The sequence below is a fragment of the Anopheles gambiae genome, chromosome 2 (genome assembly GCF_943734735.2).
Source record: "Anopheles gambiae chromosome 2, idAnoGambNW_F1_1, whole genome shotgun sequence".
NCBI lineage: Eukaryota > Metazoa > Arthropoda > Insecta > Diptera > Culicidae > Anopheles > Anopheles gambiae.
This window is the reverse complement of record NC_064601.1, coordinates 118,027,615-118,049,972: the sequence shown is the minus strand read 5'-3', so window position 1 is coordinate 118,049,972 and position 22,358 is coordinate 118,027,615. Positions and strand designations below refer to the sequence as shown.

Sequence of the window (22,358 nt, the reverse complement as noted above, 5' to 3'; positions counted from 1 at the left end):
CTATTACACCGGAAGATTATGTTGTTTCTCCTGTTGCATTATGTGCCTCTAACTAAACACATGTGGTTACGTGCAGTAGTTTGATGCGCATAAACTTTACCTGAAAACCTATGTGTTGCTTTGGTTCGTGAAGTGAAGGCAGCTGAGCGCGAAGAAGTATACGATAGTTGTTTGAGATAACGCTTATACCGTAAGCGAAAGAAACCATATAAAAAACGAGCCGATTCTTTTGTATCGATGCAATGAGGTGAGTATTTACTCGAGCTCGTGAAACGATATGCAGTACAGCCGCTCTCGGGTCTTATCAGACAATTAGAAAAAAGAAAAGCGCGCTATCCAGAGCGTCTTGGTTTCTCCGTTGCAAATGCGCACATGCTATCATCACATATTGGCATAATCATAAATGGGATGCGCATCCATGGTAGACTACTACAAGACTTGCGTGTGTTTGACGAGTTTACCTGCATCGTCTCCGAAAAAGAGCGCACAACTAGTGTGCACTCCATGCAGCAGGCGCGCAGTAGTAGTGCCTTTCATCCAGGCTCAAATATCATTCGCTACATCTATTGTTTTCAGTTCGTATCGATAGCTCACCGTGATTGGGGGTCTGTATAAATCTTACAGCACCAAAGGATTGTAACAGCTTTTATATGGATGTGTGTGTAAATTTGTTCAATTGTTGTAAAGTTTATTGTGTTGTGTTATAAAAAAAGTGCCGAAACGATTCAAATTTATGTTAAATTTATAAATTATGCGAATAGTTCTACGCAAAAAAGGAGTGCAAGTTTTGTGGTTTTTATTGCTTTATAGTGACTAGTTTGTGTTTTGCTTATTTTTCTATATTTTTTTTTAATTTTTCTATAAAAACATTTGATTGGTCCCCGGTGTTCTATGATCATATATTATATATATATATATATATATATATATATATATATATATATATATATATATATATATATATATATATATATATATATATATATATATATATATATATATATATATATATATATATATTTATATTTATATATATACACATGTGTGCTTTTAAGATTTAATGTTGAAAGGTACAAACAGTGTTTTATGTTTGTGAATCATGGTTTGAAATGTATTCCGTTTTATTTTTAAACGTAAAGACCGCCCTGTGAGATCATGTTACCGTTATATAGCAGTGCGTGAAGCGTTTCAGAGTATAGAAAGTCAAGTAATGAAATATGTATAATGCTCTCCTTCGGAGTTAAAAAGCGTACAAGTTTGTATTGTAATGTTCGCGAGACATAGTGTAAAAAATGTGGAAAGTTTCGACTACTAAACGATTTGAAAACGATGACGTTTTTAGCTTTTGGTGGCCAACAATTGTGTTTTGAGGTGAAAAACATTATCTCGTGTGTAGTCATCAGGCGGCTGCGCGCTTTATGTGTGCCACTAATCTAGAGCTGTGAGGCCAATCTCTGGTTATTTATGAAGCGATTCGAAATTAAAGAAGCATCGAGTTTCGTACAGATATGTTAATATAGTTCAGTGAAACAAAAAGATCAGTCCAACAGGAACTGCGAATCAAACATCAATGAACAGTTGAACTAGATACACAACGAGTAGTACGATAACCATTGTTAGCACAATTGAAATCTCGTTAGTATATGAAGTAACAAGAATAAATGTTGAGTTCAATAAGCAACTGTTTATTGTAACTTGTTTAAAAAAATAATGTTCAAACACGTTCAAACATAAGTGTTTCCGATCATATCAGCAAACCGTCCAACATCATTAAAGCGCATTTAGTCTGTTGGCCAAGTTTCGCCAAATCTCTAGCAACGTCCATGTTTAAGATGGGTGCACTCGTTCCCCCTCCGGTTCCACACTAATACACACTGCGCTCGTGAAGAAGAAAGTTTTCTGTGGTACCTTTTTATTATTTGCACCTCAAATAACCGTTAAACGCGAAGTATAAAACGTTTAAATTTCGCCAACATGGCAAAGTGGGTGGTTTATTAGGCGTTTCAATGGTGTACAACATTTTAGTTTTTAATTTAGTCTTACGTTCGGTGTATTAGGGACGCTGGTTGATAACAGAAAAAGTAACACAACACAATGTGAAGTGAAGAAAATAAAAAAAAAAACCGTGTACGCGCAAACTAACAGATGATTTGTAAAAGTTGGTGTCTATGGATATTGTTCATATGGCCAAATGAATGCGGCAATGGAAAAATGCTCATTTTAAAGTGATCATTGTTTGATAGTCGTTTAATGTGTGTGAGTTTAATATTTTGGTGTGTAGTTTCAGTTAGTTTGCGAAAAGAAGCGAATAACAGCAGCGAACAGTGATAAAAGTGAAGTGAATATTTACTCGAACGTTCAGTATAGCTGCATTTCATTAGGATATAACGCAAGAAAACGAGGATGAAATTTGGCAACTATAATCTTACATCAACCGCAACGGAACCATGTGATAACAAACGACGGCATCTCTCTCTTTTTCGGCCCGGAAAGGTAAAGAGCACTGCAAATTACATCGTTGGGAAGGTTCACCGTCGTCTCGGCAGCATTGTAAGCACAAGGATGTCATCATCCGTAGTAGCAGGCTCCAGGTGTTTGAATGACGTCGTCAACGTTGAACACGAAAACATAGCTCAAAATGAGCAGCTTTCAGCTGCTTGTTTCATGAAGTCCTTTGTATCTAATGGATCAGAATCTTCGTCCACATTGTCTTATCGAGCATCTCTGTTCGGGGAACAGGACGATATGGTAGCAAAAGGGCATCGGGAGCGAGAAATTACCATACCACGTTTCTCTCCGAAAGATTTTCCAACTAGCTGGATAGAAAAGAACACTGGTCTGGACAGCACACTGTTCGATTTGCAGGGGAAGTTGTGCAATGGAATGTTAGGCAGCCAGCAAGATGATTCTGCCTTTCAGCCGTTCGGTAGTCGAGCGCAATTGTTCCACAAGAACAAATCGATCACCGGAAAGCATGGCATCCTGCCATTCTCAAACGTTGAAGGAGCACAGCTGTTGCCGTACTCTTATCATTCGCTGAAGAGTGGGTCCACCCTTCGAAGATCTGCTCAAAACTTTGGTGGAAGCTGTCCCGAAATACATGCAGCGTCCGACACAATGCAATCCCGGAAGAGCTACAAATCCCAACGCTCCTCTAACGTAAGCAACGGAAATGGCAGCAATCGATTTCGAAAGAGTAAGATAGTGCAGCTTTTAGAGCGTAATGAATCCGAAGATAACGATGAAACCGTTGAGATGGCCATCCTACAGGAATACTTCGACACCATGTCCTATACAGAAATTGTTAAAGACCGCGACTTTCGGAACTATTTAATGAAGAAACGATACCTTGATATCATGGAGTACATTTACAACAGTAGCGGAGCATCGGAAAATGGTCAATTTTCTCGTGCACCCTCTACGATGGCCCCGCCGTCCATATCCGCCTCGAACAACGATTGCGATTCGGTTAAAAAAGAGAAGCTTAGGGCTGAATCTGTTCCATCACCTACGCTACCGCCTCAGCCTCCAATACGACGGTACTATTCTTCGAATAGTAACTCGCAGGTGTTTTGTCGTCGGAACAGCAGCTTCGAACAGTATTATCACAATCAAAACCAGCACTATGGAACGTTGAACTACCACCGTACGCCAGGAAACCATAGCTTTGTTTCATCGCGTAGGTTGGAAAAGAACCGCGACCAACGGGATATTCCCCCTTACGCGACATTGCTGAGGATCACAAAAACCAAGGCACCATCGCGATGCCAAAGAACGTACCGTCAAATTCGAGCGTTTTGCGAAAAGTCCCTGATGAAATACTCTTTAAATCGTTCATTGAATGGTAGTGCTATGACGCTTAAGAAATGCAAACCAGCACGGGGTTATTCAGAAAAGCAATACCGTCGTGTAATAAACGATTTTGTGCGTCAACGAGGATTCTCGAGTGCCGATGAATACACGCGATACCATTATGGCAATTTTCTACGCCACAAACTAGTTCGAACGGGTAATCGTCGGTCAAAAAAGCGATCATCAAAAGAGGAAAAGGCGGAGAAAGAACAGTACAACGCTCATCAGCAGCTTCTGTACAACTCTTTACCACCGCCTCCGTATTCCAGCGGAGACTATCATCATGCGCCTCTCACACCGGTATCTCGGGAGTCAAAGGCCACAACACCAACGGCCCGCAATTTACCAACCAATTTACTTTTCGAATTCGAGCCAGAAAAGCCATCGCTGGCCAGCACTTCGTTGCCCAACGTGTGCGATCTTATCTGCTCGGACAGGTTCAAAAATTTCGACTACGTCAACCAAGCCATGACTTTACAGCGTTGTCGCCGTGGCGCCGAGTCGACAACATCCGCAGGCTTTCGATTAAATGATCGGAGACAAATTTTTTTGCCAGTAAACAGTGACGGAGAAGAAGAATTGCTTCATGGACCGGCCAGTTCTTTTATGCCGCCCGACGAAGAGCTGCAGCTGGGGGAAGTGATTGCAAGAAGTGACCAAACAAATCTGCCGTATATTTTTGACGACATAGGCGTCTATGAAACAATACGGTCCCGAAACAAGAAGGAACTTTTGCGAGCCGAAATGCGATCGCGCAAGGAATCTTTCATAAATGCAGCGGGAGAAAAATATGCTGGTCTAAGCCAACAACGACAACCAACATTCCGAAATTCCAAGATGGATGTTGAATACCAAAACTATGATGAACATAAACACATAGTAAGTTCTCTTTAATAACTATAGCAACATGTTGTAAGTTTGATGTTTGCCCACTATGTGTCCTACTATCTTTGCAGCTTGCCATCGGCATTTAAAGACAATGTTTGTTTATTAGCAATTTCGTACAACTGCCTACATCTTACATATTACAATATGACCACTAAGGCAAGATGCTTTAATTTTTTTCGTTTTATAGTGGTTGCTTTCTCTCTTTCTCTCTCTCTCTCTCTCTCTCTCTCTCTCTTTCTCTCTCTCTCTTTATCTCCCTCTCTCTTTAACACAATTCATAAAAATTCGATGGTTAACTGCCTCCATTAAACAAATGACCAGCAACGGAGCGCATTTTTGGGTTGCCGCCGGGTACTGCTTTGTATTCAGCTACGTGTTTGACTATAATTATGTGCCGAATCGTATGCTGCAGCAAGAGAAAGTTGACCGCTTTTGGGGGTTCAAATTGATGTCTGTCGAATATGACCATATGCCATATAAAAGACGTGAATGTGAGTGGTTGTTGAGTTTTGGGTTACACGGGGCAACGTGCACTGGTTCCTTGGATTCCGCAGAACTTGTAATGGAAGAATCGAAATAAATTATGAAACAGGGCCCGATACATATTATCTACTTTTATTTTACATGATAATTGTTAAATTACTTCTTAAAAATCCTTGTAATACGTTGAAAGTTTCAAACGTGATTTACACAAATTTTAGCAAATAATATATCTTTCATTTACCCGTGACAAACTAGCATTTTTATTTTCTGTAAAACATCATATTTAACAAAATGTATATCAAGTTTATTTTAGCAATAGTTTTTTCATAGCAGGATGATCCTCCTATACGAAATATTAACTCACTGCAGATTAGTCCTCATCCGACCCTACCGCATCATTTAATCAACATTATTCATCTTCTTCTTCTTTTGGCACCACGACCGTTGTCGGTCAAGGCCTCCTGCACCACTAGTGAACTTGGGGGGCTTGGCTTTCAGTTACTTATTGATTACCATAGCAGGACAGTCAGTCCTACGTATGGGGGCACGGTCCATTCATACAGGGCTTGAACCCATGACGGTCATGTTGTTAAGTCGTTCGAGTGTTCAACATTATATTCTTCAAAATGTTGCTAATATACTGATTATTTCCTTTTTCTTACTACTTCTTTAGGGCTATAAGGATGAAATGCTCTCGGAGGAAATGAGCTCATTGGTGCCGCCGGGTTTGCAAGGAAAGTCGGACATACTGTTTGGCAACTTGCATGAGCTGTACACCTTTCACAATGACATTTTCTTGAAGGATTTGGAAAATTGTATTTCCACCACAGAACTTGTTGCCCTTTGCTTCGTACAACGGGTAAGGCGCCCGGGTCCTATAGATTCCGGTAGGATTACAAATGTTTTACAATGTTTCATTTCAGCGAGATACGTTTTTCCGCCTCTACTCGTACTATTGCCAAAACATACCCCGGTCTGAACGTCTTCGGGAGACGCTCGTTGATACGCATCTGTTCCTGCAAGAATGCCAAAAGAAGCTCGGTCATAAACTGCCGTTGGCCGCTTATCTGCTAAAGCCGGTACAAAGAATTACAAAGTATCAACTTTTGCTTAAAGATTTGCTAAAGTAAGGTCTACTATCTTGATTTACTTCATCGGTCCTTTCGATAATAGATTTCCATCTTCTCCCTTCCTTAGGTTCAGCGATACTGGTACATGCTCGCGAGAGTTGCAGAAAGCATTGGATTGTATGTTGGTTGTATTAAAGTGTGTCAATGATTCAATGCACCAAATTGCAATAACGGGATTCCCGGTAAGTTCGAAAATACATCTACAACTGTGCGGGCATTTCCTTACGATGTACCTTCGTATCGTTGCAAATGCAGGCTGACCTATCCCAGCAAGGCGAACTACTGATGCAAGATTCGTTCCAAGTTTGGACGGAAAGTAAAAAGGACTTGCGGCTACGGCTGAAAACACAAAATAGGCACATTTTCTTGTATCAAAAAGCAATGCTATTTTGTAAACAAGGGTCGAAAACGGGGCACAACAAGAGTACTTATCAATTTAAACACTGGCTACAGGTATGGACATGCGTCAGGTAGCTGCATTCGATATAATAGTAATATTGCTTATATTATCTGGCCAAACAAACAGATGTCACAAATCGGTTTAACGGAATCCGTTCGCGGCGACTCTAGACGATTCGAGGTCTGGCTGCAAGGACGCCAAGAAGTGCATACTATACAAGCTACCACTATCGAAATAAAAAACAAATGGGTCGCTGAAATCAAGCGTGTTTTGCTGAACCAACTGGAAGAGCTAAAGGGTGAAAAAATCAAGCAATACGGCTTGAACCACAAGTAAGATTCATTTCATTTAATTAAGATTTCGCCAATTATGTAAAACACGTAGAATCTGGCAATGATTTGGTGATTTTCCTACTTATTTCCTCCATCCAGACCTTTGCGGCACATGACTTCATGGGACGTTCCACAAGCTGTGCAAGGAACACCGAACCGAATATTAAGCAGCGACCAACAGCCGACGTTGCAGGCTAACGGTATAGGCATAGGTGGAATGGTCGGCCTGGCACAGGACGTGGTCACACGGATAGCTCATATGAACGATGATAGTCTTCTAAACGCTACCGGAATCTCATGCTCCTCGTCCGAACACGATAACCAGGAAAGCAATGCATGGAGCTCCGACTACTCGAATAGCGAAGATGAGTTCACTACTGTAGAGGATAGTGTCGTGCCGGGGCACAAGTTTGTGTCATTGGCTGATTACTGTGCAATGGGAAATTCAGAAGTTTCTATGAAAGAGGCTGAAGTAGTGGAGCTGCTGAAAGTCGGCTGTGCAGGATGGTGGTTTGTGAAAGTGATCGGTAAGTATCCATGGACCCCATCACACGGCAAAAGGTACTACAATAACAAAATCAAAACTCATTCAATCCAAACTGTGTTCTTTATTTAGCTACCGGCCTTGAAGGATGGGCTCCAGCAGCATACTTAGAGCCAGTGGCACGCAAAAATTCTCGCCTTAGAAGCGCGCGCAGCCAAGACCGACTGAACGACCACTAAAAAACCAAAAATAAGTTTAATAACTAATAGGAGCTATTAACCTATCGATCGTACTACCATCTAAAAGGATGGATGAATTGAGCCAAAGTTTATGAAAAGGAACGTTCTGGAGTCTATGAAAAACGTAATAATCTCACTTATTTAGATAGTCAATATCTATGATCATGTTGTCACTTTACGGACCCGACAACAGACATGACAAAGTCTGAATTATGTACCTCGAATTGCTACGTCAATTCTTTACTATGTTAGCAAAATCTAATCCTCGAAATGTTTTCGATTAATGCTTTACTATTTCGTCTTAGCGAATGACACGCTGTTTAACATTCAAGATGGTAATACGACATTGCCAGTAACCGTATAAAGTAATCCGAACGTTATCTAATATCGCTCGATAGTCAGTTCGATTCCTTTGTATCTTGCGTATTTACGAAAAGCAATCAACGTAAAACACATCGGATATCCTGAAAAAAATGCTTGAAAAGATTGAATGACAATTGCATGGATATGGGAAATTGGTACATCAATCAGCATATACTCGTGGTTATCGAATTAACGGACCCGTACAATTGCGATAAAAAATAGCGCTGTTTATAGATACATGTACTACATTTTTTTCGCTAATGTATAACCGAATTAAGAAATTATGGTGCTTTTTTAACACTCAATTGATCAACCACATTTGCAAAACTCACCTACGTGTAATAATATAAGTCGAATATCTGCTGGGTATGTCCTGGGAAAAGTTGTAAATCTCATGATCGTAATTTAAAGCAATAGTCATTTTTCGTTTTCTCGGTTATGTTTCTATAATCGTTTGAGTTCTGCTTGATTATTCAACGTAATATGTCATATATTTCTATATCCGTAAGTTTTGTTATAATTTTTCCAATAGTCGCGTGAATGTTTCGCTTCATTGTGTATAGCTGAAAAATGATCGAAGAAAATCTATTTAATCATAGCAATTGAACAATGTAAGGTATAACGTTTAATAATCTTTGAAAAAGGTGATTAAATCGCTCATGTAAGACAGTGAAATATGATTGCGCACGCAATTTAACAAATCAAATAATCTTTAAGTCAATGAAAGAAACCGCCGATGGTGACATTAATTGATCGTGATATTGAAATAAAATAAAATAATCTTTCAGGAAATATTTGTTTGTAAATGTTACCGATGCGCTCAATTGTTTCTGTAAAGTTTTGAAATGTTGCTCTTTTGAATTCTCGATTAATGACTCAATTTTGATATCTGACATGTGATTGATGACAAGGGCAGTTGTGTTAATGTTTAGCTTTGTGTGTTTAACGTGTAAATTTTGGTGGGTATATTAATTCTCAATTAGAGACTCAATGTTGATATCTGACAACGGATCAGGTCAAAATAGGTACAATACCCGACCCGAACTCGCAGCTCCAACGAATCGGAATCGCTTATACTTTCATTCATTCGGGTTGACTCGAACTCGCTGCACCCACGATTCGCATTGGACCTTCCTTGGTCTGTCCCGATGAACCAACGGGTTGGAGCCGCTTATTCTTTTTGCACTTACCGGAATCGTTGCTCCTACTGAACCTACTTGTACCGAACGACTCTGAGTCGCTTACGGATGGCTCCAACCCGGTAGATGCGGGTTGACCCCGACGGATAGAACGGATAGATAGAGTGGTCGAGAACGGGTCGCCATTCCGGATGAAATATTATAAGTTTGTCAGGACCAACCAATTCTGCAAAATGCAAGGCGTAATGGGAAAAAATACGAGCCTTAAAATACAGTTCCCTTGCTAAATTAATCAATAGCTAAAGGAGTACCTAACATAGAATCAGCGCGGAACCGCAGTAAAAGTGTAGTGGTACACACACTGCCGTGAAGTAACCAAATACAATATAAGCTGTGCAACCGCACAGTAAGTGTGGTACCATAATTTGCTTGTTTAAGTTTGCTCGCCCACGATACCTCGGTTCGAAAATGAACGATATGATTTCTCTTCAACCCCAACCATCGAACGATAAGGCTTAAGTATTACAAACGGTCCGAAAGGGCTCTCATCGAGCTTCTTCCAAACATACTTCCGTCCTTCTCAAAGCTGTATTGGAGTAAGAGGTGGGACTCATGATCATCATCAAATTGCTGGCAGCCGTTTCTGACAGTCAAATCAAATTATGACGTTGGCCTACCGCAGGCGTTTAGTTCAACGAGTAACACCCCACAATCACACTGGAAGGAAACAAAATCCACAAAAGTAATTCGTTAATTTGCTTATCCCATATTTCGGCAGCAGTAAAAAATAAGCATATTTTCGCATTACTGTACAACCATCAGCAACAAGATTCCAAAATGATCCACTTTTTATTTGCTTATTTTTGAACAACTTTAAATTCTTACTACCAGTGTTGCAGATATAGGATTGGGACACAATGGTGGGAAATGCCGAGCGCACGTCGATCAGTGACGCACGTGTGGTTAATTTAAAAGTAACGTAAAAAGAAGTCACAGGTAGTTAGCTGGTTGCGTTATCCGGGTGTCATTATCCGTTGTCGTGTGTTTCCAGTCGAATGTGGTATGAAGGAGATACCGGTCTGGGAATCATTAGAATCCTAATCGATGAGCACGCTGTTTGGTAAAGATGCTGTCGATATTAGCAAACACGTCAGATGCACTTTTTGCGGCATCCACGCGGAAATGCAATCCTCGCAACGCATAGTAATCGGCCAGAGGCTTGGTTTGTCGGTGATACGATTCAAGACGTTTCACCAGTGCCTGCGCGTTGTCATCACTGCGGCGCATCAAAGGCTCTCCCGTTTCGTCGTCGCGCATAGGCACCTTGGGTGGCGCAAATTCCTCATGGTAAGACCGTCCGCTTGCCTGATGGATCAGGCGTCCGGTAATACGACGCACCAGCAGACTATCATCGATGCCGAACTCAATTACTGCGTCCAGGCCGGTGTTGCGTTTTTCAAGCAGATTATCCAATTTCTCCGCCTGTACTACCGTACGTGGGAAACCGTCCAACAGAAAACCATTGCGACATTCCGGCTTGTCCAGGTTGGAATCGATCATATCCACCACTAGCTCATCGGATACCAACTTGCCCTCATCCATCACCTTTTTGAGCTGCGCGCCCAGCTTCGAACCGGACGCTATTTCTGCTCGAAGCATATCCCCGGTCGAAAGGTGACATACGCAATATTTTTCCTTTAATAGTGGCGCCTGCAAATAATAGGAACAATACACATATACCATCAATCAGTTACAATTAGTACAAAAATAGAAGGTCACAACCCTGAGCGATTTGTGTTAGCGCTAAGATTATGGATAAGCCGATTGAACACGACGGCGGTATTGTTGCATACACACATTTGATCACACACCAATAATCTGTGCAAATCCATACCGGTGATTATGAGTGAAGCTGGATTTGTCTACTTTGTCTGATCATTTCGTTGGTTAAAGCCGCGAGTATTAACCGCGCGGTAAGTGCAAGGTTCATGTATCGCTCAGAACGAACGAGACTTACGAACATTCGTTTCGTATCCGCGATAAACAACTCCTGCTGATACTGTCCCTTTGGCTTATCACTGATAATCTCCAGCATGGTTCGGCATGATTTGGATTATGTAACAGAAGCGTTGTTGCTACTCCTGAAGGGCGCTCCCCCCGTCTGCTGTGGATGGTGGGAGCAGATTATAACGGAAGCAGGACTTTATACAGAAAAAATACAAACGGAATGTGACACATGTGCGACCGCGTTTTCAATGCATTTTTCATACCTGTGTTCCTTTTCCGGAACCGGGAGGTCCCAGCAGTATGGCATTAATGCCGGTCGAATCCGATGCGGGTTTCACTTTCAGCTCTGCTGCATTCGGTGCCATCTTAACAACTCAGCGTTCCCAGTCTAATAAAAAAGCGAGTAGGTAAATGAGTCGTAAACGGAAAGAATCATTATTAGCGCCAATAGAAAGTTTAGCGAAATTATACCTGAATAGCTACTCTCTAGCTCAATGTTTCGCCTTCCGAATGAAGTTGCACAGCCGAGACGTTTATGATTTGACCACACGTCTTGCTCGCATTGGACCACACGCACAATTTGGCAGGCAGTGTTTCTTCTTCTTTCTCCATGTGCACACGTTAGCTCATATGAAACATACTATCTCTGTCTTCTATAGCTGATTTTCACGGTCATCTCTTTCGTTGCTGTTTCTGTATTTTGGTTGGCATGTCACAAGGTTTACACAAGGCATGTCATCGTCGTTCCGTTTACATTATATAGTTGTGCTCTACACATCTGAGCCAAGATACCTAGAAAGGGCTGATTTAGTAACCTCGGCACGTGTGTAAATATTGCTGCAGGTATACAGGCATAAAATACACACTATCTATCGGGTGAAATGATGAATTAAAAATGAATACCATGCGATTGTAATCATGTACTACAGTAAGTACTGCTTTCAATCATTCGAAAAAATAACTTTATAACGACTTTCGTGGGTTCAAGCCTCATATGGACAGTCCGCTCGTAGAAAGGGCTGACTATCCAGCTGCTTGGTACTCAATAAGTCTCGAACGCTTGTATAGACCCGGTAGACCGCGTAGGTCGTTAAGACAATAAAATGGAGAAGATACCGACTTTACACATCCCAAGAATAAAATAATCTTGTGTGCCTTATACCTTTTAGCAACATTCAGGTACACAATAAAATGGAATAGCAATAAAATACATAAATCAGGAGCATAGGCACATACGCAGTAAAAGCGCACATTGAACGTAACATAGCATATTGATGGAGGTACACAACATTACCCTCCCCTGCGTTCAGCATAAATAGGCGACAGCTGTTGTTTACATGCTCCTGCAGGCAAGTATCAGCTGATATTCGTTTTACCAACACATATTTATTTCAGATTGCTGCAGCAGTACGTTATATTAATGAACCACTCTGATATTTCTCAACAGAACTGCTGCATTTGCTCTTTAGCTGTGTCAAAATCCTGCAGTAAAACGTCTAAAAACTCTCAACGTAGAGTATAGATGCTACAGTATTAACAAAAATTCTCTCTGCTTTTGGTTTTGGAAGCCTTATGGCTGTTAAAACTCTCTCGAGTATTGCTTCCTTCTCTTAAGCGCAAGCGATTTTTGAATGAAAATATTACCAGCATTGCGTGATTGTGACAGGACGAGAGAACGGCCCAAGCACGAACAACCTGACTAGAAAGTGGTACACCATTTGCTTGCGCTAGTTACTGGCAATTTTTCACAAAGTGTGGTTCTTGTTTTGTGCATCAATATCGTTTCGATCTAACTGTGTGTTTTTACTTCCGTACGAACGGATTGTTTGTTTGCTAGGGTAGTTAACTTAACCTATGCGTTACCTATGCTTCTTCACTGTTTGCATACAAAGTATGCAACAAAACATTAGCGTGCTAGTAGAGTAATGAATGGTGTATTCAACAAAACCGTAAAAACCAGCCATAAATGTTGTGGTTTTCATTCATTCTATAAAGTGGTTAGTGTAAAATGTGACTTACTGCAAGCGACACCTTTACTGTGGTTGGAGTATGAATAATTAATTGACATCCTGTCGAAAAGTTTGCCGTGTGTAATAGTTCGTGACACACTAATGTCAGTTCGAATGTTTAATCTAAGTTAAATGTTTACGGCTTTGTTTAACCTTCCATTTCCCTCATTATCAATGCTAAAGAATGTTTTTTTTTGTTCGGAGAACTAAGAGAAATCGAAGCACAATATTGATTGAATGAATAACTTTGCTACTATTTTGGGGATTTTACTGCCAGGATCCAGAGGACCGAATTTCCATGCGCGGTATCGCATGAGAAACAAGAGAAAGGAAGAGAGATGAATTGAATGATGCAGAGTAAAGTGATTTTTACAAGCTTCCTAACAACATTGGGTACGAGAGTACGAGTGATGGTGGTGTAAAAGAGTCAACAGCACGTTTTCAATTCTAACTATGTACAGCTAGCTGCCGCTTTGAGGCGGAGAATCAATCTACACCGTGGAGCGTTTTCATTAGAAGCATGCTTTGTAACACTGGCTGGCGGGAATCTAATAGGTGAGTGTTAAAAAAAAAAACAGAGTTTTTTTTTTCAACTATTTAAATCAATTTTCAGTTAGTTAGATCTACATTATCTACTTAATAAATCTTCCCAACCAGCTGACAATATAAATAACACCAAAGTGGTAGGAAATAAAATGCCTTATGTGTGATATCGAACATTAGAAATGTCTGTTATACTTCTTATTGCTTTGTTAATATTCAATATTCCCGTTTTATAAGTCTTTATTGTCGTGAATTAAAACATTTAAAATCACTATGCCAATAAAAGATTAGTGTAGAATGTAAAAATAAGCTAAAAAGTTGACAAAGGAATAAAATTAAACAATAAGTCGGCACAGTTATCCATTCATTCATAGAAAATGCATCAACACAATTTCATAATTCTTGATAATTTATAGGAATACCATTCCCCCCCCCCCTAAAATGTATGTTTTCTTTGGATTCATGCCGACTCCGTTACCTGTTCCTTGACCGTTGTAGTCGTTTCAACTGATGGTGAGCTGGAAGAGCCTCCACTGGGAACAATCCAAACTGTGGAAGAATATCAAACGTATTAGATATACGTTCATTCAAAAGGTTTATTTTCTATACCTAATACACAGTTGTATGCATACCTCGCTGTTCATTTTGAAATGTAATCCATGATGCATATATTTTATACCATCACCTTTTTCCAATAACATTCAATCCCAACAAATAGACGTAAAAAATGAATTTAATTCAATTAATCTTAAACAAAACACGAAAAAAGATGGTTGGTACTCAAATTGGAACGTTTCCCTTACATACAACTCCGAAGCTTCATATGAACAACATATCTCTGATAGCGATTTAAATGTAACAATGCATCAAAGCGTAGATATATTCCAAACCACGTGATATCTTTACGAATCGCAGTCAATGTTTTTCTTTATACATATACATTTCTATACTTCAAATATAAGCCTGTAACTTGTAATGAAACATAGACATTTGTGGATTTTATACGTCTATTTACCTATGATATATTGCATCATAAACATTCGTGAATTTCCAGCAGATAACATGTAACGTTAAATATACATTTGAAAAGTGAAAATGTCCTTGTTGCACATACGCTATTACTGGATAACTCTAGTGTTAAAATTAAAAACAACATTGGATTCATCTATGATAGTTAACGAAGAGAAAATAATTGTAGAACAAGCTGGTATTAGTCCTTTGTTGGAACGTCTATTCAAGTATACCCTCGCGTAGTATTAAACGGTGTGACAAAGATATATCACAAATATGTTTTTCAAACCTCGCCGTTGCAACAAAGATGTATGTATCGATTTAAGAACAAATATCTGAGTATATATAATAATGCAAAATAAAATGTTTCTTAATAAATGATGGACACTGAAACGAAAAGATAAAAAAAAATGATGTGACGATGAAAGGCAACAACACAAAAGCGAACTATAATTGGATGAGTGTGAATATTGATAATGGGTCTGTTGAGCATTTTGTTATAGATAGTGGTTTAACCATTGAAGTTGATATTGTAATTATATATCAAGAAACATAACGAATCTTTAGCGTAGGCCCGTTGTATATATTAGACTTTTTTTTACAGTCTATAGATCAAATCAATAAAACAATTCGTCAGTCACATTGATTGGAAGCGATAAACGAAAAAAACAAGTACACAAAACTCATACATTATTGAATTAACCACTGAATCAAAGTACTGCTTAATCTTATTGCAAATACATTTACCAACAATCGAGATCAACACCGCATACAGCACTCCGCATAAACACCGCAGTCAACACTAAGTATTGCTGCATTTTTTAATACGTTGAAAAGGGCACGTATTAGTTTAATCTTGTACCATAGTTCGATTTCAACTGTATGCGACAAAGTGTCAAAAAAAAGAAAGCAGCACAAAATATGAGTAGTGCTCAAGAAGCCCAAAACGAATTATTTAACCCTAATTCGCAAGGCGTTGCCAATACGAGACTATGAATTAAGCATTAAATATAAGAAAATAGTACAAAATGATTGGAGCTTTTCGGAACCGCTATGCACACAAGATACAGAAGACAACAACGCCAACCTCCATGGTCTGTTACATGAAATCAACAATACAACCACCCTATTTCCAGAAACAAGTCTTACATAGAAGATAAAATAACTTACGAATGATAATTATTAGCAGAACCACGCCAATCACACCCATGATGATCATCATCTTCATGTTGGCCCACCATTGTTTTCTCTTGAGTTTGCCGGCCTGTTGCTCGAATTGCGATGCTCCATGCTGCAGGGCATCGGCCCGCTGATCCAATTCCGAAAGTTTTTGGTCGCGTTCTAACACCTTTTCCACGTTAACACGCATAATTCCAACTACTTCATCGACCTGGGCCTGCGTTTGCTTCAATCGATTGGTGGTAGCATTGTTGGATGCGTTGGCTCCAGCCGGCTGCGTACTGTCCGTAGGCGGAGGCGGTAATTTAGGAAAACTGATTAATCAAAGGTGGTCGAAAGCCAGCGAAATGGAATAACGATTAGTTTAGCTAACATTTTACCCCATACATTGCAAACTACGGTTATTGTTACGGTCTGCGTTAGATGTTTTTAGAAAAACCTACATCCCAACACAACTACCCGAAAAGTTAATGTTCATTCTTACCCATTTGAGTTTCCAGCTTCAGGTGTCGACATCGTTAACGTTTCGTATCGCAGTTAAGTAGGAAACTGGAAAATAATCAAACAATCTGTTACTGATCCGCCACGTAAGGTCCTCGGCCGTCTGCAATGGTGCTATAATAGATATCATTTGTACTAGCTGAAGTAAATTCGTTAAAATGTTTTCACATACGATAAACTTTAATTTACTTGCAGTTTAGTACCACACTCAGAAAGTGGGAAAAATGTTTTACTTCTTATTATCGGAGCAACAGTTGTGATGTTTAACAGCGATAACGTATGTAGACATTCGGATCATTATTAAAGCTAATGATTCATAGCTGGAAGGAATGAATGTTACAAACGCTGTACTGTCTACCAACCAATGAAAATTGCCTCACGCACGCACACACACACACTCACACCCATTCCTGTCTTTCTGTGCGATGTCATACAATGACGAGGCCTAGGTGTTTTTTTTTTCTCTTAACGAGCTTCCAGTTTCTAGACAGCTTCTTTAGAATACTCTTGAATCATAACGTTTGTTGTATAAAAGCAGTGAAAATTACGTTCAACCTGTAAGTTATTATTGCTTTTACCTTGCACAAGGAACGTTAATCCACAAATTCACGGATCGCTGAAAAACAAGTTGATGAGCTCACACACGCGCACACCCAATCGAAGTGTATGTACGAGAGGTAGGATCATAGCTTCGCGCAGTTTGTCATGTGATTACCGTGGTCACAAAGGTGTGATGGAATGTTTATTTTTAAGCTTTTCGACCATTTTGAATAATGTTTTATTGTGCTGTTTTTATGATTCAAACTGTATTGTTTCGGTGCCTCTGATTTATTCACATTTAATTAAATGAAACGTCATTTATTGAAATATACACGAACGTCTCATCAGAAGCGCGATTTTGTTCGTACCAAATGTACTAAATTTGAAACATTTCAACATGTATATGTTTCAATGTGAACATTTCAAATTAAAAAATGCAGTTTAAATCATAGCATAGCATAGCTTCAATGGCAAATGTAAAGCCAGCTATAATCGTATACCAATTTTGTTTTCTTTAACAGGTTCAAATATGTTAGTGAAAGTGTAGTACACTATTTCCCAATGAATAGCGGATTTTTCACGTGAGTTGTAAGAATGGTGCGCATATTGGGTTCCAAGCTGTTCGCCAGACTGTTGCTGCTCATATCGTCCATCACGCTAATTTCGCTGATGGTACTAACTCGCTGCGGCTTGGGAGGACTAATTGTAAAAGAAAATGGATCAATCGTTAGCGCGTCTGCTAGCGATGCTGAAGCTGATGCTGAAAACTACTATCTTTCTGATCGAAAACTACCACCAATGGCTGTCGAATTCTCCCTACAACAGAACCATTACCAAGCAGATGCTGAACAACAGCAGAACGGTTACATGCAAATGCTGCAACAACGTGAAGAAGAAAACCTTAAGGAGGTAGCGAAACTGACCGCTGAAATAAAAGCGTTGAAGCTTCAGATCTTGCAGTTGAAAAACGGGCTAACCAACGCCGGAATGGGCATGGTTCAACCAAACGTTGTTGAGGCAGCAGTCTCTTTGTCAAACGATAGTAGCGCAATAGTTGCTAATGCTCCTCAAACATCGCAAATGTTACACGACTGCACGGCGTTCATACGACGTCAAGTTGGTTCAGCCGAAATACTGCACGGCTTACCTCTAAACAATGAGTACGAACTAATCCCGTTCAACCACTTCACATTTAGCCGTGTTTATCCAATCGAGCTTGGGTTAGGAAAGCGAGTGGTAGAAAAACCAATCGGCTACAAAAGAAAAGATATTCTAAGTGCACTGAATAAGGCGCTGGAGACGCTCAATCGTAATGCAAGTTCGTCAGCGCAGCGTTACACTTTGGACGACTTTATCGAAGGTATTTATCGAAACGAGCCAACTACTGGTACACAGTACGAGCTGTACTTTCGCACGAAGGAATCCGCTAATCGCAGTCAGCAACAGCAACAGATTGCACAGCATCACGAATCACATGGTACTACGAAGCTTATAGTCATGCGACCCTTTGCCTCACTGCAGACAGTCCAACTGGAAGCGTATTCAAAACACCAAGAAAAGGAAATAATTTACATTATCCTGCCCTTGTCCGGACGCACCATCACGTTTCAAAGCTTTATGGAGAAATACGTAAAGATCGCGCTCAAACACGATAAACGTGTACACCTTACTGTCGTGTATTTCGGCGAGGAAGGCTTAGCTGAGGCACGTACAATTATGAGTAGAGTAATCGGAATGAAAAACAGCGGAGCTACGAACTCTAATTTGAAGCTGCTCGCATTAAATGAAACGTTCTCCAGAGGTAAGCTAGACACTGGCCGAAAACAGTCGAATATTTATAACAATTCATGACAAACCAATCATGCTTGGTGTGCACTTTTTACTTCACAGCCAAGGCGTTGCGAGTGGGTGCAGAAAATGTGTGGAGTTCACAGGCAGATAAAAACAACGACATATTATTATTCATGTGTGATGTAGATATCGTTTTTAGCGCCAAGTTTCTAGATAGATGTAGATGGAACACCAAGCCAAATAAAAAGGTAACTATTACATATTAGCATCAACATTCGTCAGTCCTTAGAGTGGCAACTAATTATAGTGTTTCCAAACGTCTCAGGTCTATTATCCAGTTGTCTTCAGTCTCTATAATCCTCATGTCGTGTACACACTACAGGGCAAAGATGTGCCTCCCGAGACTGACCAGCTAGTCATTTCGAAGGATTCCGGATTTTGGCGGGATTTTGGTTACGGTATGACTTGTCAATATCGCTCTGACTTTTTACGAGTTCGAGGCTTTGACGAGGAGATCATTGGTTGGGGTGGAGAGGATGTGATGCTTTATCGAAAGTACGTGAGATCACATATAAAAGTGATAAGAGCTACCGATCCTGGAGTCTTTCATATTTGGCATCCGAAGGTGTGTACCGGTCCAGTGATGTCCGTCACCTCAAATCAACGGCTTACTCTCGACCAATACCGGGCCTGCATTCGGTCACGAGCACTCAATGAAGCATCACACGCACAACTAGGATTTCTAGCCTTCCGGGATGATATCGCGGCCAATGAATACATATTAGCACAGGGTGCCAAACTAAACCAAGAGTCATCTACGACCAAAACTAACCTTACTCATCCGGATAATCCTTTCGTTCATAGTCCCACGAATTCCATTAGAGATAGTGTAATGGTTCCGAACGGTTCGAGCTGGACACCAAATAAAGGCATCGACAGTAAGAAGGCTACATGATCGTTCATGACAAAGCATCAGGAGAGCATATGGAGGATGGAATTTTAGCATTGGGGCAATGACATCGATAATGATCCTTTGTATCCTCTTCTGAATTTGACAACTTTAATTAATTTTGCGTATAATCCCTGATGGTAAAGGACGGAAAGAACAATACATGTGTCATCTATTATGATTATTCATTTCACGCCAAATGTACAATCCTGACAATGCCGATCGATAAAGGATATTATCAGTTGAGTTCTATGTACATAGCGCTGTATATAAATAACACAGCGAGTAAGGACGTTTTTTATTCAGTAGGATGCTGAGGATAGGATTGCTTAATAATGAACGTTTTTTTTTAATTATAAAAATGTCATAGGCGAAATCTTTTTTGAAGTTTACATTGATATGAGTCGTTGGATTGATTTTTGGCAATGCATGAGTTAATTTAAATACTCATACATAAAATATAACTGGAAAGATAATAGTGCGATAGTTAAGAATGAAAAAGAATTTACACTTGATTAAATATATTTGCTTTGTTAACTTACTTAGCTGTATCAACCGCAATTGATTATTCAGTACTAACGGCTATTTCACATTACTTATTAAATAATAGCTTATAACTTGTTCAAATCCAAACAGTTTTTACCTAGTTTTAAGTAGTAAGACTAGTAGCTGCTCACAATTTGCATTAACTATTATGTTTATTTTTCATGACTTTCCAGAATACATGATGTATGCTGTGTGTGAGTGAGAAAATTTGAATAGTGCGCAAAAGAAATGTTCTAACGTTACAACAGTTATACAATTATCCGTAGGAGCATAGAATCGTAAAGAAACAAACATGCCACAGTGCATTCATTCCAAATTGAATTTCAAATGAAGGCCTTTGAAACCTGAGGTTTGTTAGGCAGTATGGGCACATAAACATTACTAATTTACTATTTTCCTTTATTTTGATAGTGACGATAATCATATCATAGGGTATGGAAATTGTTCAAAGATGAAATAAAATTGAAATGAAATAAACAAGAATAGTACATCCGCTGTCGAACTGTATATACCATTCAATTGTTGCGTAAAACTTTATGAAACATAACATCAACGATCCCCAAATTTTTACGATAATAGCGTAGACCGCCACATAAGTACGGCATACTTCTTTAGTTTTCCTTCTGATATGTTTAACAATTTCCCAACAAAAAAGAAAAATGCAATCGATTGTAATTTATTGCGCGATGAAAGAAAACAGTAAGCGAACTATCAGTGCTAAAACAGTTTATAATTATAACTGCACAAAACAAAGCCAAAGATAAATAACCAGATATAAATAAACAGACATAAGGAACTATTTTGCTTTCACACCATTATTAAACACATTATTTGCATTTTCACATTAGCTACATAGGTAAAATGGTTAAAATTAATAATTCACTGTCGCTACAATTTCGCTTACAAATATCACAAAACATTTCGTGGGTACTTAGTTGACACAATATTACAATACTATGAGACAAGTCAATTTTGTTAATCTAGAATGGATTTTATCTGGAAGTCTTTATTCCTATTAACTTACTCAATACAACAAGTGATGAGACATGTGGTGAACACCCACATGCTTAAAGGTAGGGATGAGTTTTATAACACCCATTTGATAATTCGTTTTTTATTCGTTGTTGAGTTAGCGGCATTCAAATTTCGGAAGCATTCGGAACGTTGAAATTGCTTTGTTTCCGTTCTGCTACCGTAAGCAAATTAAATTCATAGCTGTCAGAATTTGGGTGGTCGGCTGTTCCTTCACAACAAAAGTACACACGATTCGAAGGTTAAAGGCACCTGGCAGGGGTCACCTGATTTCAAGGTTCTGGGAAATATGGTGCATAGTGGAAGTACTGAAAGTGACGAGTTTAGTTTCTGCGTCGACAGCATCAGACAAATGAGACAAGCGTTTTCAGAGCGAAGACAAACAGCCACCGAATGAAGGGAGGTAAACGCAACATCATTTCGAATGATAGGAGAAAATGGGATGAACTTGAAAACAGCATTGTGGGATTTCAAGACGAATGATTATTACACACAGGCAGTGATGCAGAAAGCACGATAAGGGAGAATTAAATAAAACGTTTTTTTTGTCGTGCTTGTGTAGTAATTGCAGTAACTTTTCACACCTTCATTTTTTCATGTTTAAAACATTTCAGTTGGGTTTTTTTTTTTTAAATCTGGGGCATGAGTACATTGGAGTAGTGAAATAGATTAACATTTTTGATTTGTTTCGCCTCACAACATGGTAGAGAGCATCATCATGAACTAAATTTGTCGCAGCCGCACATAATGCTAACAAACATCCACATAGGTACTCACACACATGTATGTTACATCTTTGATGATGATCTCGCATGATTCGTCCGTAGCGGTTATCAATGATGATTGATCCATTTAGTTCCGGTTGAGAGTGGAAAACCTATTTTCACAATATTCGTTGCTCGTCTCGCTGTATGTATGTATGTACATATGTGTTTAGATA

The 22,358-nt window shown here is 39.4% G+C and overlaps 4 protein-coding genes across 58 annotated transcripts in view; 2 read left to right on the top strand and 2 right to left on the bottom strand.

Moving 5' to 3' along the window:
• Positions 1-8,963, top strand: part of LOC4576783 (guanine nucleotide exchange factor DBS) — a 28,658-nt gene extending 19,695 nt beyond the window's left edge. For 31 of the 32 annotated variants that reach the window (XM_061649992.1, XM_061650000.1, XM_061649993.1 and 28 more), the window contains 7 exons: positions 5,897-6,082; positions 6,147-6,349; positions 6,421-6,535; positions 6,609-6,806; positions 6,880-7,085; positions 7,185-7,612; positions 7,702-8,963. In XM_061649992.1, the coding sequence (XP_061505976.1) occupies positions 5,897-6,082; positions 6,147-6,349; positions 6,421-6,535; positions 6,609-6,806; positions 6,880-7,085; positions 7,185-7,612; positions 7,702-7,808 (1,443 nt within the window). In that variant the 3' untranslated portion in view covers positions 7,809-8,963. Of the gene's footprint in view, positions 1-1,097; positions 4,732-5,896; positions 6,083-6,146; positions 6,350-6,420; positions 6,536-6,608; positions 6,807-6,879; positions 7,086-7,184; positions 7,613-7,701 lie in introns of those variants that run through there. The other variant, XM_061649990.1, reaches the window with a different exon arrangement.
• A 1,143-nt stretch (positions 8,964-10,106) lies between these two features.
• Positions 10,107-11,705, bottom strand: LOC1269521 (adenylate kinase). Its single transcript, XM_308155.5, has 2 exons — positions 11,581-11,705; positions 10,107-11,020 (listed from the first exon to the last, which is right to left on the bottom strand). The coding sequence occupies exons 1-2, from the start codon at positions 11,680-11,682 to the stop codon at positions 10,400-10,402; spliced, it is 723 nt and encodes a 240-aa protein (XP_308155.2). The 5' UTR covers positions 11,683-11,705; the 3' UTR covers positions 10,107-10,399.
• LOC1269522 (synaptobrevin) lies at positions 10,107-17,404 on the bottom strand. 23 transcript variants are annotated; one of them, XM_001687795.2, is made up of 5 exons: positions 17,139-17,404; positions 16,544-16,608; positions 16,051-16,340; positions 11,789-15,267; positions 10,107-11,705 (listed from the first exon to the last, which is right to left on the bottom strand). In XM_001687795.2, exons 2-4 carry the CDS (start codon positions 16,573-16,575, stop codon positions 15,251-15,253), a joined length of 339 nt encoding a protein of 112 aa, XP_001687847.1. In that variant the 5' UTR covers positions 16,576-16,608; positions 17,139-17,404; the 3' UTR covers positions 10,107-11,705; positions 11,789-15,250. The 23 variants fall into 23 exon arrangements, with proteins under 23 accessions (XP_001687847.1, XP_001687848.1, XP_061506071.1 ...); XM_001687796.2 differs by having other exon boundaries at positions 16,051-16,373; positions 17,139-17,394; XM_061650087.1 differs by having other exon boundaries at positions 11,789-14,418; positions 16,051-16,373; positions 17,139-17,279.
• LOC1269523 (chondroitin sulfate N-acetylgalactosaminyltransferase 1) lies at positions 13,742-21,185 on the top strand. Of its 2 annotated transcripts, none has more exons than XM_061650070.1 (4): positions 13,742-13,881; positions 17,622-18,901; positions 18,991-19,139; positions 19,217-21,185. In XM_061650070.1, exons 2-4 carry the CDS (start codon positions 17,695-17,697, stop codon positions 19,844-19,846), a joined length of 1,986 nt encoding a protein of 661 aa, XP_061506054.1. In that variant the 5' UTR covers positions 13,742-13,881; positions 17,622-17,694; the 3' UTR covers positions 19,847-21,185. The 2 variants fall into 2 exon arrangements, with proteins under 2 accessions (XP_061506054.1, XP_061506055.1); XM_061650071.1 differs by lacking the exon at positions 13,742-13,881 and adding an exon at positions 17,099-17,237.
• The last annotated feature ends 1,173 nt before the right edge of the window (positions 21,186-22,358 follow it).

Coding starts and splice junctions, on each gene's coding strand:
- LOC1269522 (XM_061650087.1), bottom strand. CDS start 16,575: ATGTCGACACCTGAAGCTGGAAACTCAAATGG. Junction 16,374..16,543: donor GAAGCTGGAAACTCAAATGG/GTAAGAATGAAC, acceptor TTGATTAATCAG/TTTTCCTAAATTACCGCCTC. Junction 14,419..16,050: donor TCTGCTAATAATTATCATTC/GTAAGTTATTTT, acceptor ATTCTTCCACAG/TTTGGATTGTTCCCAGTGGA.
- LOC1269523 (XM_061650070.1), top strand. CDS start 17,695: ATGGTGCGCATATTGGGTTCCAAGCTGTTCGCCAGACTGTTGCTGCTC. Junction 18,902..18,990: donor AAATGAAACGTTCTCCAGAG/GTAAGCTAGACA, acceptor TTTACTTCACAG/CCAAGGCGTTGCGAGTGGGT. Junction 19,140..19,216: donor ACACCAAGCCAAATAAAAAG/GTAACTATTACA, acceptor CAAACGTCTCAG/GTCTATTATCCAGTTGTCTT.
- LOC1269521 (XM_308155.5), bottom strand. CDS start 11,682: ATGGCACCGAATGCAGCAGAGCTGAAAGTGAAACCCGCATCGGATTCG. Junction 11,021..11,580: donor GTTCCGGAAAAGGAACACAG/GTATGAAAAATG, acceptor TATTATTTGCAG/GCGCCACTATTAAAGGAAAA.